The sequence below is a fragment of the Venustampulla echinocandica genome (assembly GCF_003357145.1).
Source record: "Venustampulla echinocandica strain BP 5553 chromosome Unknown scaffold_10, whole genome shotgun sequence".
Lineage (NCBI taxonomy): Eukaryota > Fungi > Ascomycota > Leotiomycetes > Helotiales > Pleuroascaceae > Venustampulla > Venustampulla echinocandica.
The window spans coordinates 379,665-394,092 of NW_022474215.1; the positions used below are offsets into that span (position 1 = coordinate 379,665).

General features: G+C 48.7%; 7 protein-coding genes across 7 annotated transcripts; 4 read left to right on the forward strand and 3 right to left on the reverse strand.

Moving 5' to 3' along the window:
* Positions 1-359: 359 nt before the first annotated feature.
* On the forward strand, positions 360-1,059 carry BP5553_09279 (Uncharacterized protein; the record flags this gene model as incomplete). Its single annotated transcript, XM_032017902.1, has 2 exons — positions 360-384; positions 455-1,059. The coding sequence occupies 2 exons, from the start codon at positions 360-362 to the stop codon at positions 1,057-1,059; spliced, it is 630 nt and encodes a 209-aa protein (XP_031865809.1).
* A 344-nt stretch (positions 1,060-1,403) lies between these two features.
* Positions 1,404-3,342, reverse strand: BP5553_09280 (Uncharacterized protein; the record flags this gene model as incomplete). The annotated part of the gene is made up of 2 exons (XM_032017903.1): positions 1,404-2,734; positions 2,976-3,342. The coding sequence occupies 2 exons, from the start codon at positions 3,340-3,342 to the stop codon at positions 1,404-1,406; spliced, it is 1,698 nt and encodes a 565-aa protein (XP_031865810.1).
* A 429-nt stretch (positions 3,343-3,771) lies between these two features.
* Positions 3,772-4,858, forward strand: BP5553_09281 (putative letm1-like protein; the record flags this gene model as incomplete). Its single annotated transcript, XM_032017904.1, has 2 exons — positions 3,772-4,766; positions 4,816-4,858. 2 exons carry the CDS (start codon positions 3,772-3,774, stop codon positions 4,856-4,858), a joined length of 1,038 nt encoding a protein of 345 aa, XP_031865811.1.
* A 279-nt stretch (positions 4,859-5,137) lies between these two features.
* On the reverse strand, positions 5,138-7,807 carry BP5553_09282 (uncharacterized protein; the record flags this gene model as incomplete). The annotated part of the gene is made up of 3 exons (XM_032017905.1): positions 5,138-6,402; positions 6,458-6,637; positions 6,694-7,807. The coding sequence occupies 3 exons, from the start codon at positions 7,805-7,807 to the stop codon at positions 5,138-5,140; spliced, it is 2,559 nt and encodes an 852-aa protein (XP_031865812.1).
* An 857-nt stretch (positions 7,808-8,664) lies between these two features.
* Positions 8,665-9,485, forward strand: BP5553_09283 (Uncharacterized protein; the record flags this gene model as incomplete). Its single annotated transcript, XM_032017906.1, has 3 exons — positions 8,665-8,915; positions 8,969-9,229; positions 9,398-9,485. 3 exons carry the CDS (start codon positions 8,665-8,667, stop codon positions 9,483-9,485), a joined length of 600 nt encoding a protein of 199 aa, XP_031865813.1.
* Positions 9,486-12,107: 2,622 nt separating this feature from the next.
* On the forward strand, positions 12,108-12,941 carry BP5553_09284 (Uncharacterized protein; the record flags this gene model as incomplete). The annotated part of the gene is made up of 1 exon (XM_032017907.1): positions 12,108-12,941. The coding sequence occupies one exon, from the start codon at positions 12,108-12,110 to the stop codon at positions 12,939-12,941; it is 834 nt and encodes a 277-aa protein (XP_031865814.1).
* An 867-nt stretch (positions 12,942-13,808) lies between these two features.
* BP5553_09285 (uncharacterized protein) lies at positions 13,809-14,334 on the reverse strand (the record flags this gene model as incomplete). The annotated part of the gene is made up of 4 exons (XM_032017908.1): positions 13,809-13,960; positions 14,025-14,090; positions 14,162-14,200; positions 14,286-14,334. The coding sequence occupies 4 exons, from the start codon at positions 14,332-14,334 to the stop codon at positions 13,809-13,811; spliced, it is 306 nt and encodes a 101-aa protein (XP_031865815.1).
* Between the last annotated feature and the right edge of the window lie 94 nt (positions 14,335-14,428).

The window sequence follows — 14,428 nt, forward strand, 5'->3', positions numbered from 1 at the left end:
CAGAGGGCCCATTTCTAGCATGATTAATTCGCCACGGTTGCAGGTAGAGCAGCAGATAGATCAATTATATTCTATATTCTCTGGGGAATTAATGGTTTAACTTAGAGTTGTTCTTCCATCTGCACTTCCCCGAAACCCATGTTCCTTTCTGGCCGTGGCGGGCACGTGACATCAGCGTGTCTTCCACTGAGCTCCGACACGGCGACGACGGCGTCTGAAAGAAAGATGGCCGGAGCTGACGCCTTAAACCTGCCCACTTCGATCTTCTCAATAATACATATCACTCAATCTCGGAAACCAGGAGCAGGATGAAGTCAGCATCCTTGATTTGCTAAAGAAGCTTTATCTATTCTATCAAAATGCGCATAAGGCTGCCGTTCGCAGGTCCGTACCTTGTAACTCATTACCGCGTAATGCCCCGCTGGACCGCCAACAGCTAACTAACCTCGACCAGGAGCCTTCCTCTTCCTCGTCGCAACCGCAGCATACGCGGGTCTCTCTTCCCTCCAAGTCGACGCCCACGTCAATGACAAAGTCCTTCACGCCCTTACCTTCTTCATCCTCACCACCTGCTTCTACTGGATCCTCGATACCTCCCGGAGACGCACTCTCAACCTCACGCTCGTTACCTGCACGGGCGTCTTGGGCGTCGGGTCCGAATTTCTACAGGGCTTCCTGCCTAATGGCCGCAACTTCGATTTCTACGATATCGTAGCGAATGTCGTGGGGTCGCTGGCGGCCATTGGCTTGAGTAGCTGGTATCATATGCGGATGTTGGAGAGGAAGCGTCTAGCGAAGCATTACCAGACGGTGCCTGGGGACGACGACGGAGAACATGATCTAGAGCTGGGCGAAGGTGTCGGGCCACAAGAGTCTGGAACCGTTGGTACTGGTGCCCGGTCGCTGGAGAATGAGGTTGATAACTGGGACGAGAATGTCGAGGATAATTGGGAGGAGGATGAGCCTACCACGGGAACGGATGATGGGGATGGGCCCAAGACTCCCAGTGCTAGTAGTGCGGGGGAAGGAGAGCCGGAATTCAAGAAAAGAGCGGATTGAACTGTATCACGATATGATGATTTTGCAATGGCGTCCACATAGGGATGGCTGTTAGGCGAATGCGTTTTTACGCAGGCGTGGCGTACAATTGGATGGCGTTATAAAAGGATATCTCATAGTTCATATCTCTTTAAATGGGAGATATAGGCAGGTCCTTCTAAAATGCAACGTTCAACGACGACGATGATCTCGCCCCATGCTTTTCCTCATACTCCGCGGTTTGCTGTTCGAATGCTTGTTATGCCCATAGGACTTAATGATCTTTAATTATAGCTTCATGGTTGGTATCTAGAATCCAAAATAGTACAGAGTACAGATGCATCCAAGGATATCCCAAATAAGTCTCACCACCCAAAACTCTCATCGTGGAACCAGACATCTCGGCCCTTCCATATCCATCGCCCAACATGCCGTCGAACTTCTTTCGCCATCTCTGGTGGGCCGCATACTAACACTGCGACCCTCTTCTCGTTTCCTTGCCTAAATGTCTCATCTACAATCGCACCTAAATTCGGCCTCCCGCGGCCCCCGCTGGCTTTCACAGATTCTTCTACATTTTGGAAATCATCCAACTCAATACTGCCATCCCCACTAGGTGGATCATATGCTGGCCCGCCCGCAGCACTTCCCGTCAAGAAAATCTTAACATTCTCATCTTCATCGATCTTTACTCTTGATTGGGGATCCACTGCCCAGCTTGCTTCAGCAGCCGATCTCAGCGACCATATAAACGTAACACGATCTGGATTAATGGACTGAGTCTCCAGTTGATCCTGCACGTGTCGGTATATGGGAAGAATGAAGGTAGCGCCCACTCCGCCAGCTATAAGAAGTATCCTATCGTAGTTGGCTGCGAGATTAGGGAAATGGAGAGATGATCCGAGGGGGCCTTCGATGTTGATCGGAGGGTAGGCTTTGGGGAGGTGTGAAAGCGTCTGGATTGCGCGGGTTGTAGGCCCATTGAGTGTACGAAGAACCAGAGTAACATGCCGGGCTGATACTTCTGCAATAGTGAACGGGTTAAACAGTAGGTCATGAATCGAGGGGGTAGCAACAGATGGCGGGGTGCTTTCGGCTGGAATCGACAAGTAGATGTGTTGCCCAGGAGCGTCGTGGAATCTTTTGAGTTTCGAAGCCGGAACATGTACTTTAATTTTAACCAGCTTCGCATGGGGAACCGCGGTAATTGTTGCAAAACCTGTGGTTGTGTCCAACTTCCTACAAACAATGTCGAATATGAATAGAATCAGAGCCTCAAAAACGAATATTCGAAGAGCTGGCGCGTGAAAGAAAAGCAGGGGCAGTATCGAAACTCCGATAATTAGGTGAAGCACGAAGAATACTCGATAACTCCAGCGCCGGACAGTTTCCAGACTTGTTGTGGCTATGGTCGTCAGGCATAGAAACGCAGTTATTCCAATGATGACCACGGGAGCCGATAGCCGTTTAGCAAGCACACCCGCTTGAACAAAATAGTTCATGTACCAGGAGGCATGGAGGCATAACATAAAGTATATAATTCGCCCTGATAGTCGATGCCAAGGGTTGAGCTGCTCGTGTGAAGCCTTGAAGACCAAGGCGAGCGGAGAATAGAGGGATTTCATAGACAGCATGTAGTGAACAGGAAGCTGTGACGCGGCAACAACGCCGAAGCGCTTGGTAATATGAAGATAGTCTAAATATCAAGTCAGTCCATATTCAACTATATCTATTTGAGATGAGAAGCTTTGGTTTCTAGTATGACCATCGTCATCACGTGATGTGTGTTGATATAGAAGACAATTATAACCCCTAACTTTGCTTTTGAGAAAGATTTGGATTATGCGAATCAAGCCAGAGCAGAATTGTAGTAAACCGACGTGGTTCCTTCCAACAATTGCAAACCAGTAACGAGCAATTAACAAAGAGAAACTTACCATCACCGGTCCGGTGGATGCATAAAAACAACAACCAGCAAGTCCAGGCGCAACCAGCAATCCAATGGCCCCTAATACCCCATCCAGACGCAACCTCGCCCCCAAGCCACCAAGCGGCTTGCTTGCATCTTGTTTCCAGCTTTCCCGTCCTCCGGCGTGTGGAATGCGAGGAGTCACTCAGCGCCGTATAATCGAGCTTCGTTCTCTGTCTCTCGGAATATACCCAGGCGGCCAATCTAAACAGCAGGTAGGCTAAAATGGGCACTAAGGCCGATAGTTGGGCATATACCCCATAGCGATCTAGAAGGATTCTCCGTTGGTGTTTTTGGGTGGTTCCGAGGTCGAGTAGGTGGTATGGCCATGCCATGATGGCGGTTCGGCGGCGGTAGTGGTAGGTACGGTCTCAGATGTGGCCAGTTCTGGCTATGAAGTCGGGCTCCAATGTATTTATACTCCAGTGACGAGATACTAATACTCCAGACCGTACAGCCTTGCTTGTGCTGTCAGCAATATATATAGAATCGAGACATACGAGTTTGAGGACAGAAATCCGATAAATAAACCTAGTAGGGGACGGGGTTCTAAGATGACAAACTGACATTGCCGGAGTGTGTACGTACTCGTGTACCTTGATCGCAGCATTGGAGGACCCCTGCACGAAACATTTCGTACTACCAGCATTAAAGATCAACGCCATCGATATAAACACCAAAAGCCAGAATCCTACACTACCCCATACTTAGGTCCCTCCACCAGTCCCTTTCCCCAGGCCAGTTCCCAGTTCCTTTCAAATGAGATGACCACACTCGCTGTCCGCGGTCTGCGCACCGCTTCCTGCCTTCCACGCCCTCACTCTGCCGTCCTCCTCTCCTTCAAGCAACGACAATTACCCTCCTCCCCCTCCCCCTCCCAGCTATTCCTCCGGCCAGCATCAACAGCTTCCACGCAATCAAAACCCAGCTCCCCTCAACCACAGCCTTCCTCGGGCACCATTAATGGCCCCCTAAGCACCCTCCCCGCACCCCTCAACCTCCCCGTCAAGCCCGAAACCACAAACTTCAGCTACTACCTCTCCCTCGGCAAAGCCTACGCGCTCTTCTACCGCACCGGCGCAAAGAATATATTCACTAACTTCCGCGCCTCGCAACCGATCCAAGCCATAGTCGACAAGAAATATAAAGGCTCCGTACCTGCCGCCGTCTCCGCGGGTGCCCTCACGCGGTCCGATTTCCAGCTCCTAAACCGCAGCTGGCATGACATCAAGCGGTTGCCCATCTTTGGGCTGGTGTTTATAGTATGCGGGGAGTTTACACCTCTGGTGGTTATTGCGCTTTCGAACGTGGTGCCTTGGACGTGCAGGATCCCGAAGCAGGTTGAGAGTGATAGGAGGAAGCTGGAGAAGAGAAGAGGGATATCGTTTAGGAATTTAACTGCTGAGCCACCGAAGCAGAAGGGTGTTGAAGCTTTGGAGAGGATGCAGTTGTTACATATCAGTTGGAGCGTTGGCCTGAGTTCGAGGGTGTGGGACTGGGTAGGGGGGCAGCTTCCGGGACTTCCTGATTTTATATTGAGAAAGAGAGTCAAGAATTGGGTAGAGTATTTGGAAATGGACGATGGGTTGATTGGAAAGCCTAGCAGAGTGGATGAGATGGATCTTGAGGAGGTTAAGATGGCACTGGTGCAGAGAGGTGTGGATGTTTTGGAGAAGGATGAATCGCAATTGAGGGTGGATCTAGTTTCCTGGTTGAACTCCCGGAAGAAGGCGCCTATAGAAAGGTTGCTTTTAACAAGGTAAGATGCACAACTTCACGTATTGCACTGGGTTCTAACGTTTGTATAGACCATCTGTCTGGCCAAGCAAGCCAAAGTCTCCTTCTATTTGAATTCTCAAATAAGGATGAATCATCTATGTACAATACATTGTAGTATGGAAAGAATCCCCACAGCATCTACATAGAGCGGCGTTTTGCGGTAGAATCCTGTAACAAAACCAACTCCTCACAAGCATAGCACAGTGCTTCTAGACATAGTCTCACACTACTACAAACACACGTGAAAGAGTCCACGTAGGATAAAGCCTTGTCTTGACTCATACTAAACTAGATCTTCTGCATCCTTATAAATGCATGGCTGAACATTTTTAAAGTTAGCAATTTGCTAATCTACTTCCGGAATTTAGCAAGCTGAGCCATGATATTCTGAACCTGCTGTGCAGACTGCTGGTTCGTAACCTGAGCTGGTACTGATGCCGCACTCCCCCCCAGAAGAGAAGCAAGCGAAGGGTTGGCAGCAAGTGCAGCATATTGATCAGCAGCAGGTTGTGGTGCTTGCTGTGCATAACCTTGCTGCGGCGGTGACTGTTGGAGGCCGCCAAGAAGACCAGCGAGATCGATTGCAGAATTAGCAGCAATGGCAGGTGCATTTGACTGCTGTTGAGGAATATTGAAAGAACCTAGGAGGTTTTGCAACGCAGCATTGCTATCCAATTGACCAATCAGGTTGGCGAGATTGGGGGCTGATGGTGCAGCTGCAGCTGCAGGTGGTTGGTATGGCTGTCCTGGTGTAGGTTGTGGTTGTTGATATGGTACAGGCTGTGGCTGTTGGTATGGTTGTTGGTGTGGCTGCTGATATGACTGTCCTGCTGCAAATTGTTGTTGGGTGTACTCTGGAGCTTGAACCGGAGTTGGTGCCTGCTTTGCGCGAAGAACTAGTTCTGCGGCAATCCTTGGCTCCAGATCTTGGTACTCATCCCATCGGACATTGTTAGCCCCACCTTGACGATCGAAAACCTGCAGGGGGATCTTGCTGCTATTCTGAGATCTCATGGTGAGCTGGGACACAGCGTGGACGCCTTCAAGAATTTGTCTCCGGATAACGGATTCAAGTGGAAGTCGAGAGCTAAGGAACATGACTTCAGTCTTAATGGCACGGCCCCGGAACTCTCCTTCAACCCAAGCTACAAAACCTCTATCGAGCTGATCCATGAGGATGATCTGGACGTCCGGAACATCACGTGGTTCGCGCCGAGGGATCTGAAGGTCCATATCCTCAATAGCCTCGCGCCCTCTAGGGCTTAGACTCCTCTCCCGATATCTCGTGCTTTCCCTACCGTATGGAGATCGTGATCGACTTCTCCGACGGTCTCGGTTATCATAAGAGTCTCGACCTCGCGGTGTATATTCATCTCGGCCACGGAAAGCGCCTCGTGGTGGCGTTGGAGGCCGCACTGGTCGATAATCATCACGCATGCGTAATGGTCGGCCATACTCGTCTTGACGAACACCCGCTCTCCCATCGTAACGATCAACACCACGACCCCCGGGTTGTCCTTGGCTTAGCCGCCGATCTGGTGATCGTGATTTTTGGAGAGGCGGAGCGTTGGCCTGGGCATTGCGACTATTCTTCTGCGGTTTTGATATCTCAAGATCTAGATAATATATCAGCTCATATCGTGCCAGTGTTGGAATAACACTAATACTTACGCATTTTGCGTCCTCTTACTTCGGCGCCTTGTTCACGATTGAGAGCAGCATAACATGCAGCAGCGTCATGGAACTGAATAAACCCATATGCCTGTTTGATTGAAACTTGAGCAAGCTTACCATAGCTATGGAAAACATGGAAAAGATCTCGTTTTGTAACCTTCTCTGACGGGAGATTGCCTGTTTGACCAAGTCAGTGATGCAAGGACAGATCAAACATGGTATTATTTGCTTACCTATAAATAACCGGGAACCAACGGGAAACCTATCCCATAAGCCTTCGGTCACATACATACGCTCATCGGCAAGGAATTGGTCATATAGTCTCTGTGTTTCCGGGCCCCATCGAGCCTCAACTTCGTCAATATCCTCCTGGGACTCGACGGGCATCGGTGGGCCTTGAATAGGCACATGATTGAGCTGGTTATAGGGGGTTTGGTTGATAGGGACTGTAGCTGCTGTGGGCGGTCGAAATGATGCTGCTGGAGGAGGGGGCAGTCCACCTCTAGTATCTGTAGATGTGCCTGGAGCACCAGCACCTACAAGAGATGCGGTAGTACCAGGAGGTGGGGGCGGCCTATAAGGGTTGGCTGTTTGTGAAGGGCCTGCATGATACAATTGCATGTCATCGTTATATGGGCGCGGTGGGGGGATTTGCGGGCGTGGGGGGAGGCTTGCATGAGCTGTCATACCCGCACCGGGTTTGGGAAGAGAGAAATTGGAATTCTGGGCAGGCGTAGTAGGGCTTGTCGACGCTGATTCATTTTTCTCGGCATTGGCGGTGATATTGTCCAATAACTGCTGGATATCTATACCACCGTTTGCGATATCCTCATATGTATGGGTCTGGGGGGGTGCGGTCTTAGCCGGAACTTGGACTGTAGGGTTACTTGAAAGATTGGCAGCTGCTGCATCAGCAGGCGTTGGGTGGGAGGGAGGATTTGTCTGGACGGGGTGGGTGGAGTGGGCGTCTTGACCGTTTGTAGGCACTTCGTTGGTAAGAGAGTCGTTGGAAATGGACGGAGGTAGACCGCTGGCGGGCACGCTTGCAGGCAAAGTCTCCGTCTGTTGCTCAATATTTGCCTCTGTTATATCGTGACTATCTGCGCCTCCCTCCGCATCCGAATCAAATGTCATGGCATAGTCATCGCTGACCTCTGTGCCTTGATCGCCTTTGTCTTCCTCCTCCGCCACTGCCTCGACCGGCTGCTCCTTGTATGCATCGGAAAAGCTCGAAGCTGCAGATGGAGACCCTTCTTTGGAAGCTGGGGCTATGGGGTCGAGGGTAGAGTCTGCTGGGGCAGCTACAGGAGGTTGGGAGGCATCAGGATCAATATGTGTCGAAGTCATGTTGAAAACTGGGTCGATTTGATTCCGCAGGACTGGTATATTGGAGGGTTCCGGAGGGTGGATAGGTACGGGAGATGCTGGTGACAAAGTTCGTGTATGGAACTCGGGTGCCTCTTGTGTCTGTGTCATGAAGCCTCGCACTCGGATGAAGAAGAGAAACTGGTGGGGTATGGGTATCAAAATGGGGATGGATTGCGTGAGACTGAGGTTGGCAACAAGTCCAACTTTACAACAGGGCAACAAGGGCTCAAGGGTTCTAGAAGATGAGAGGGATGGAGGAGCGAGACAGAGGGCGGATGTGGATGTGCACGTGGATGTGAATGGGGGTGAGGATGAGGCGAAAGGTGAGATGGAGAAGGACGAGGCTCCGTGAACCGTAGACGGGTTTCTGGTGTTGCTGGATGACGAGCTATGGAAGCGTCACCGCCATCGAGCCGTAGAGCAATAGAGGCTCGTCTCTGCAAATTTGTGAGCGTGCAATAGGTGTAGTAGGCGTGTCGAAGGAGCTCCGGACGAGAGTTGGGGATTAGGAGAAGGAGATGTTGCGATTACTGAGGGGGAGAAGAGAAGTGGTGAGGAGCAGACAAGGCATTAAGAAAAATGCACCGAGTAGATGGCGGCGCTAATCCGTCTTGGGTCAAGGCGCATTCCCACCTCGACCTCACAGCCTCGACAACTTGAGCCGCCTTATATATATTATACATGTTTTGTCAATGACAGACATTAGCATCTAAAAATCTATAATGATTATTTTAGAACATACCCTTTTTTCCCCCATTTTCACAAATTTGCATCCTGGTCGTAGTTGGCTCCTGATCCTGTGCTCCATTCCCGTATGAGAGGAACCACCCGCCACAATGCTTAGGAGCCAGACCTTTAAGTCCTATTTCTCTGCATCTGCAGCTTTTAAATCTCAGCACCACTTAGTTCTAGCACAAACTCTTAGAACATACTCCGCGCGTTCAGGCAGTGACAGCCAAGCCACCGAGTTCGAAGCCGCACGGCATTGGTTTCAAAACTTCGACCAGTCTGCAATCGCGGAACTCGGAAAGCTCTCCAAGACTGATTTCTCGAGATCTTCTGGTCCCGGAGGCCAAAAAGTCAACAAGTATGTTCTGAAAATAGCTTCTCCCCAGCTTAATGCTGATACTCTCTCCTAAGGACGAGCTCAAAAGCCACGACGGTCTGGTCAATGGGTGATCTCCTACGGCATGTGCCAAAAGTATTTCATTCCAGCCTCCGTACCAACAGATACTATGCACCGGCTTCAGACTCGATTTCGATTCAGTGCGATACGAATCGAAATCGAATCGACAATAAGAACGAGACCTATCAACGTCTCGCTCAAGAGATTACCCGCATATACAAAAGCGAGGTCCCAGGAGTGACATCCGAGGAGCAGAAGCAGCGAGTTATTGAATTGTAAGCAGCCTATCACACAAATTTTTTATTCAAACGCAAGATATCAGTCTCTTATTGCTTTCGTGTCATCATGCACATTGTTGGGACCGTGACGATCAAAAAATATCACCTCAATAAGACAATACGACGCACTTCGATTCAAACCCCCTACTGACAATTCCATCCTAGGCAAAAAGCCGCATCTAACAACCGGCTCAAGATGAAGAAGAAGCATTCGGACAAGAAGCAATCCCGAGTTACCCGCGACTGGGACTAAGATGTCTCCCAAGCATCATCATTCGGTATCTTCTAGTGCCAGATCTCCGGTCCACTGCCAACATGAGTAGCCGTACCAACTGATTGTGGACAAGGACATGGTTTGGGTAATTGATCATGTTACCATGTGCTCCCAAGTGCGAAGGGGTGAGGGTGAAGATAGGTGGCTTCCCTGCGCAAAGATGTGGAATTGCGGGCCTGGGATTCGGGGATCTGGCAAGTTTTGTTTAAAGGACGTTGTCATATCCTCAGTGAGATGATGAAGGGGGTGAAATACTATGTGTAGAGATTGGTCAATTATCTAATGTCAGTTGGAAACACCAGGAGAAGTAAGATTAAAGGATGCAGCATGGATAATACCCTTAAATATTATTTGAAACGCTGGATGAAGCTAATTGCTTTGAACGCTTGATGGTATGCCTACTCTAATAAAAACACGCTTGCTTGCTTGCTTGCTTGTACTAGGCTTTCGGTATTATCCTAGTCCAACACAGTCACGTTCAGGCCCGCAACACAAAATCTCACAACTCAGTCAAACACCTCATACACTGACAGGTAATCCCTCGCAACCACTTACTCAACTGTACCTGACGCTCCTCCTTCTTCAGCTTCATAACAGATTCCGCGAGGACTGATATGAAAACCTCCTCGCCTTCTTTGATATCCTTACACGCGACAGCCTCGAATTGGGCATGGGTCCTAGCCGTTAGCGTGGCGTTGGGGTTGCAGCTATGGTTGAACCAGGAGAAGGTGGGATTGAGAATATGATTTGGAAAGTGCATATCACTCTTTGAGCCAGAGTTGGAGATAATTCGGTTCCTAAATTACTAGTCAATACATAGCCAGATAGTGGAATGGAAATGCAGATGAGAGGATCCGACAGACCACATGCTCACAATTACCCAAGTATCCCAATTATGGTCTTCAGAAACATTGATCCTTTCTCGTTATTGAACGGTTAACAGTCGGGAAGGGATGTTGGCCGTATACCGACACTTGAAGAAAGAGGGTAGAGTTTGTAGAACCTCATGAAAAGCCCCTTATTGCCATTCCACCAAAGTCTCTGAAGATGCTTCCCCTTCCAAGTCCTCTAAATGCCTCGATGCCTCCGAAATCCTTAAGTCCTTATAAAACCCTATTCCTCCTTTCCCATTAGGCCTATATAGCGACCGTGTAATGTGCTTCTGTATCTCTCCATACCCATAGGGTATTAGTTCGTGCATGCCAAGCCATTCTTCATTATGTCGGCGGGTGATATAAGAGTGCAAGGTAGTTGGCAGAGTCGTCTGTCAGAAAGGGCTCAACTACACACAAGAGTAGTAATCGCCAGAGCCACTACCTAACGTATGTCTTTCTTTGTTAGCAGATCGATTCGATAAAAAGATAGAAAGATACGTTAGTATCGATTCCAGGGGGGTGCGTAGTGTTGGGAAGCGCTCGATCAATTTGAAGGCGGCGATATCGTTCGTACGACAGCGAGGAGGAGATTCGTAGTCGCAATATCGTCATCTGACCCAATCTTAGCTGACATCTCCGAAGAGATCATTTCCAGCCTGCACCACGAGAGGTCTTGGTCGAGCAGGCCGCTGCCTAGATATCATCGATTTCACCGAACAAAAAAACTAGCACGCTTAAGTCATATGTATCAGTAGACGCTGAAAAGTGTGGTACTCACGGGAGGCAATTGGTACCTACAAGCAGGACTGGTGCATATTTTCTTCGCGATTCCAAATCCTTATAAGAATAATCGCGACAGCGTTCGTAGCGGCAATATTTTAATCTCCCGCTTTTAACGGGTTGTCTTCGACTGCTAAATCTAATTCGGTGGCCGTTGTTGCCTCGTGACCTTAAAAAGTTAGTATGTACTATATAAGCTAGAATAAGACAATTGGCGTTTGTCCCGTCGTGATGGTCGAGTGTGAGAACTTAAGGCTATGTGAGGTGCTGTTAGTATTGTCAGTAGCATGGCTTTGGGGCCGCGGGCTCACACTCTCACCCGTACTAAGACGTAAGTCTTCGATTCAACTCAAGCAAACTTGAAACGCGCAACGAAAGGAATATCGAAGTCCTCGAACTCGAGTTATTCGGTGGTCTTGATGTAGACCTGATGTTCCTTGTTTGAGTGAATGCACATGCAAAATCGCGGCCTTTATTCCTGTTCTAGATCAACGAGAACCTGTCGCCGAACACACACAAGTAATTTATCCTGTCGCGGGAGTCGAAACATACTCGCAGGGTATATAAGGTAACCCAACCAGGTAGCCTCGTGAGAATAAGAGGATTTAGTCGAAATCAGACTTGTGGCATTTACGGTCGGTCCAACAGATATACGTTGCTTCATGTATTGATGAGTCATCGCTGAAATCTCTTAGGTTGCGACTATCTCATACGCCCTTCTTACAGTACTACAGTCTTCTTGTCTTCGAAGCAATCCATTTCAATATGACAGAGACTATAGGAACACAAGTCGCTTCGAGGGCAAGACCGGTATATCAAGACGAGCAACTACTTCAATATTTCCTCGGTCTTCCGGTTGACCAGCCTCCGACATTATCAGGAGAATGCCGAGAATTGCCGAATACATCAATGAAAGATGTTGTATTCCTTTCACTCGATACCGAAAATGTCAAGAGCAGGTCAAATACCTCTTGTTAGGCAGTTTCAGGTTGGTATTTCTATTCTTGATGCTAGGGCTCTACAAAATATTATACCCTCTCGGCCTCTAGTTTCTATACAAGAAGATAATCTTCTTCGAACTCAAAACTATTGTGTCGGCCCCACTAGATACTGCTCAAAAGCTGCGAGAAGATTTTTGTTCGGTCAATCAGAAACTGTTCATCCAGATCAGATAAAGGAAAAGATCGAAAGCTTGGTCGTCAATCGAGATGTGGTTCTTGTGGTTTATGATGGCTACCACGATGTGTGGCTTCTAAACGAGCTCAAAGTCAAGCTGGAACCAGTTGCCATAGTGGACCCGCAAAAAGCTGCTTATAATATACTCCAATTGCAGTATCGGAAAAGCCTGAACGACCTCTTGATAGAACTAGATTGCCCCTTCAATTTCTTGCATATAGCAGGGAACGACGCGAATTTCACACTTCGGGCTCTCTTGATGATTGCAGTAAGAGGTTCTCATGGCAAAAGTCTTAACGATTCACAGCAGGCCATTCTATCAGCTGCACAGGCAATTGCACAATCCACTGGGCCAGATAAGTGGCATGAAAAATGGGACCGTGTTCTGGAAGAGGCAAAAAATTACTACGCCGAACGCGAGGAGATTAATCGTCAGAAAAAGGTGAAGAAAAAGGCCAAAAAAGCAGCGCGGAAGGCAAAATTGGCAGCAGAAGGTCATTGGTCCTCAACCAAGAGCGGACGCCAAGAGTTCTGGGCGAAGCCGGAGAACGCATATAAGAGGCGCCAGCCAGACCACGGAATCAACCAGGCCAGACTGTCCTGAAAAGGATAATCGACGCGTTCAATATCCTCTTGCACGAGGAGTTGGGGTAGCCACGGTAGTAGTTGGCCTCTAGTTTGGGGCTGTCCTCTCTGGTCCTTGGGTTGCCGCCCAGTTGACTGTTTGCCAGCAGGTCCACTGCCTCATTTCCTGCCACTCCTGTGTGGGCTGGGATCCATCTAATTGTAACCTTCACCCCTCTATTGCTGAGATCAATCAACCACTATATCAAGCACATGCAAGCCCAAGCGTGGGACAGCAACAGGACTACTGTAGTATACAAGAAGAGATGGAGTGGCAAGCTGCGAAGGAAGGTTGACCTCCTTTATACCCAACCTACCAAGGCACAGAGCTCAGTACTTATCCAGATGAGAGCTGAGAAAAAAAGAGGCGCCAGCTATAAATCGAGCTCATATTCAAAACGCGGTTAGGTATTCGGTAAGTATCATTTTGTGGTTTTGCTTGAGTAGTAGAAAGGGGCTAATGAGAAATACGTAGTTAAAAATCATTGAGAGGGTCGTCTATAGACAGCTTAAGGAGGGGAGGGGTAGAGTACGGACTTGGCTCAAGGTTCATACCGGGATAGGACTTACCTCAAAGATACACAGAAGGTGATTACGAGTTTCAAGCTGCTAGGGGGTGGTGAGCAGAGGTGAGGTAGTGGGGACTACATGTGAAGAATGTGTGAGGCGAGGGTTGTCAAGATTATAAACTACGAATAGGCCCAAAATGTAACTAATAAGTAGATATAATCAAAGTAAGTTACAATTACCAAAGCTACGATCAGTGCATGAAAACTAAGCTTGATATTAGCTGTATGTTTTTAATTCTTAACGCCAGCTCGAGGGCTGGCATTGTGAGATCCTCGACTCAATAACCTAGCGAAGCTCTACCATCCAAGTTGTCGTTTGGCTTATGATGTTCGGCATATTCGCGCTCGTTTGTCTGACGGACTTGTTGGCCAACGGGGTCGTCCTTGATGAGCCGGGATTCACATAGAAGCAACGCCTTATAGGCGTCTCCTGCGGGAAGTTCAGGGTACTCAAGATCCAGTAAACATCTGGACCGGTATGTCCAGTACTGGACTGCATAAGGGGAGGATTTTATATTCATCGTCGTGGTTATTAGTCTCGACCGGAGGGACTCGAGCTCCTAATGTGTTTCGTTAGTCAGAAGATTCAACAACTGCCGTGAATTTATTCCTCGACAGCATCAAGCCTTACCTGCATCGTTAGGCTGCGCGGCAGCATATGGGCTATTGCCTGTCAAGAACTATTAGTTGGGGGTTATGCTTAAAACACTAAGATTTCTCCAAATTTGTTATGAATTGGGCACGAGGAGCCGTACATGGATCCTTTCTATTTCCTTCAGAATCCGTGTACACGGCGGCGCCCATAGTCCGAGATCCCACGAGTACTCCATACCGGAGGAAGTTGTAGGATCGGTTCAAACTGAGCTCGGCACGCCAAGTGATAGCAGTTTCGATCCTC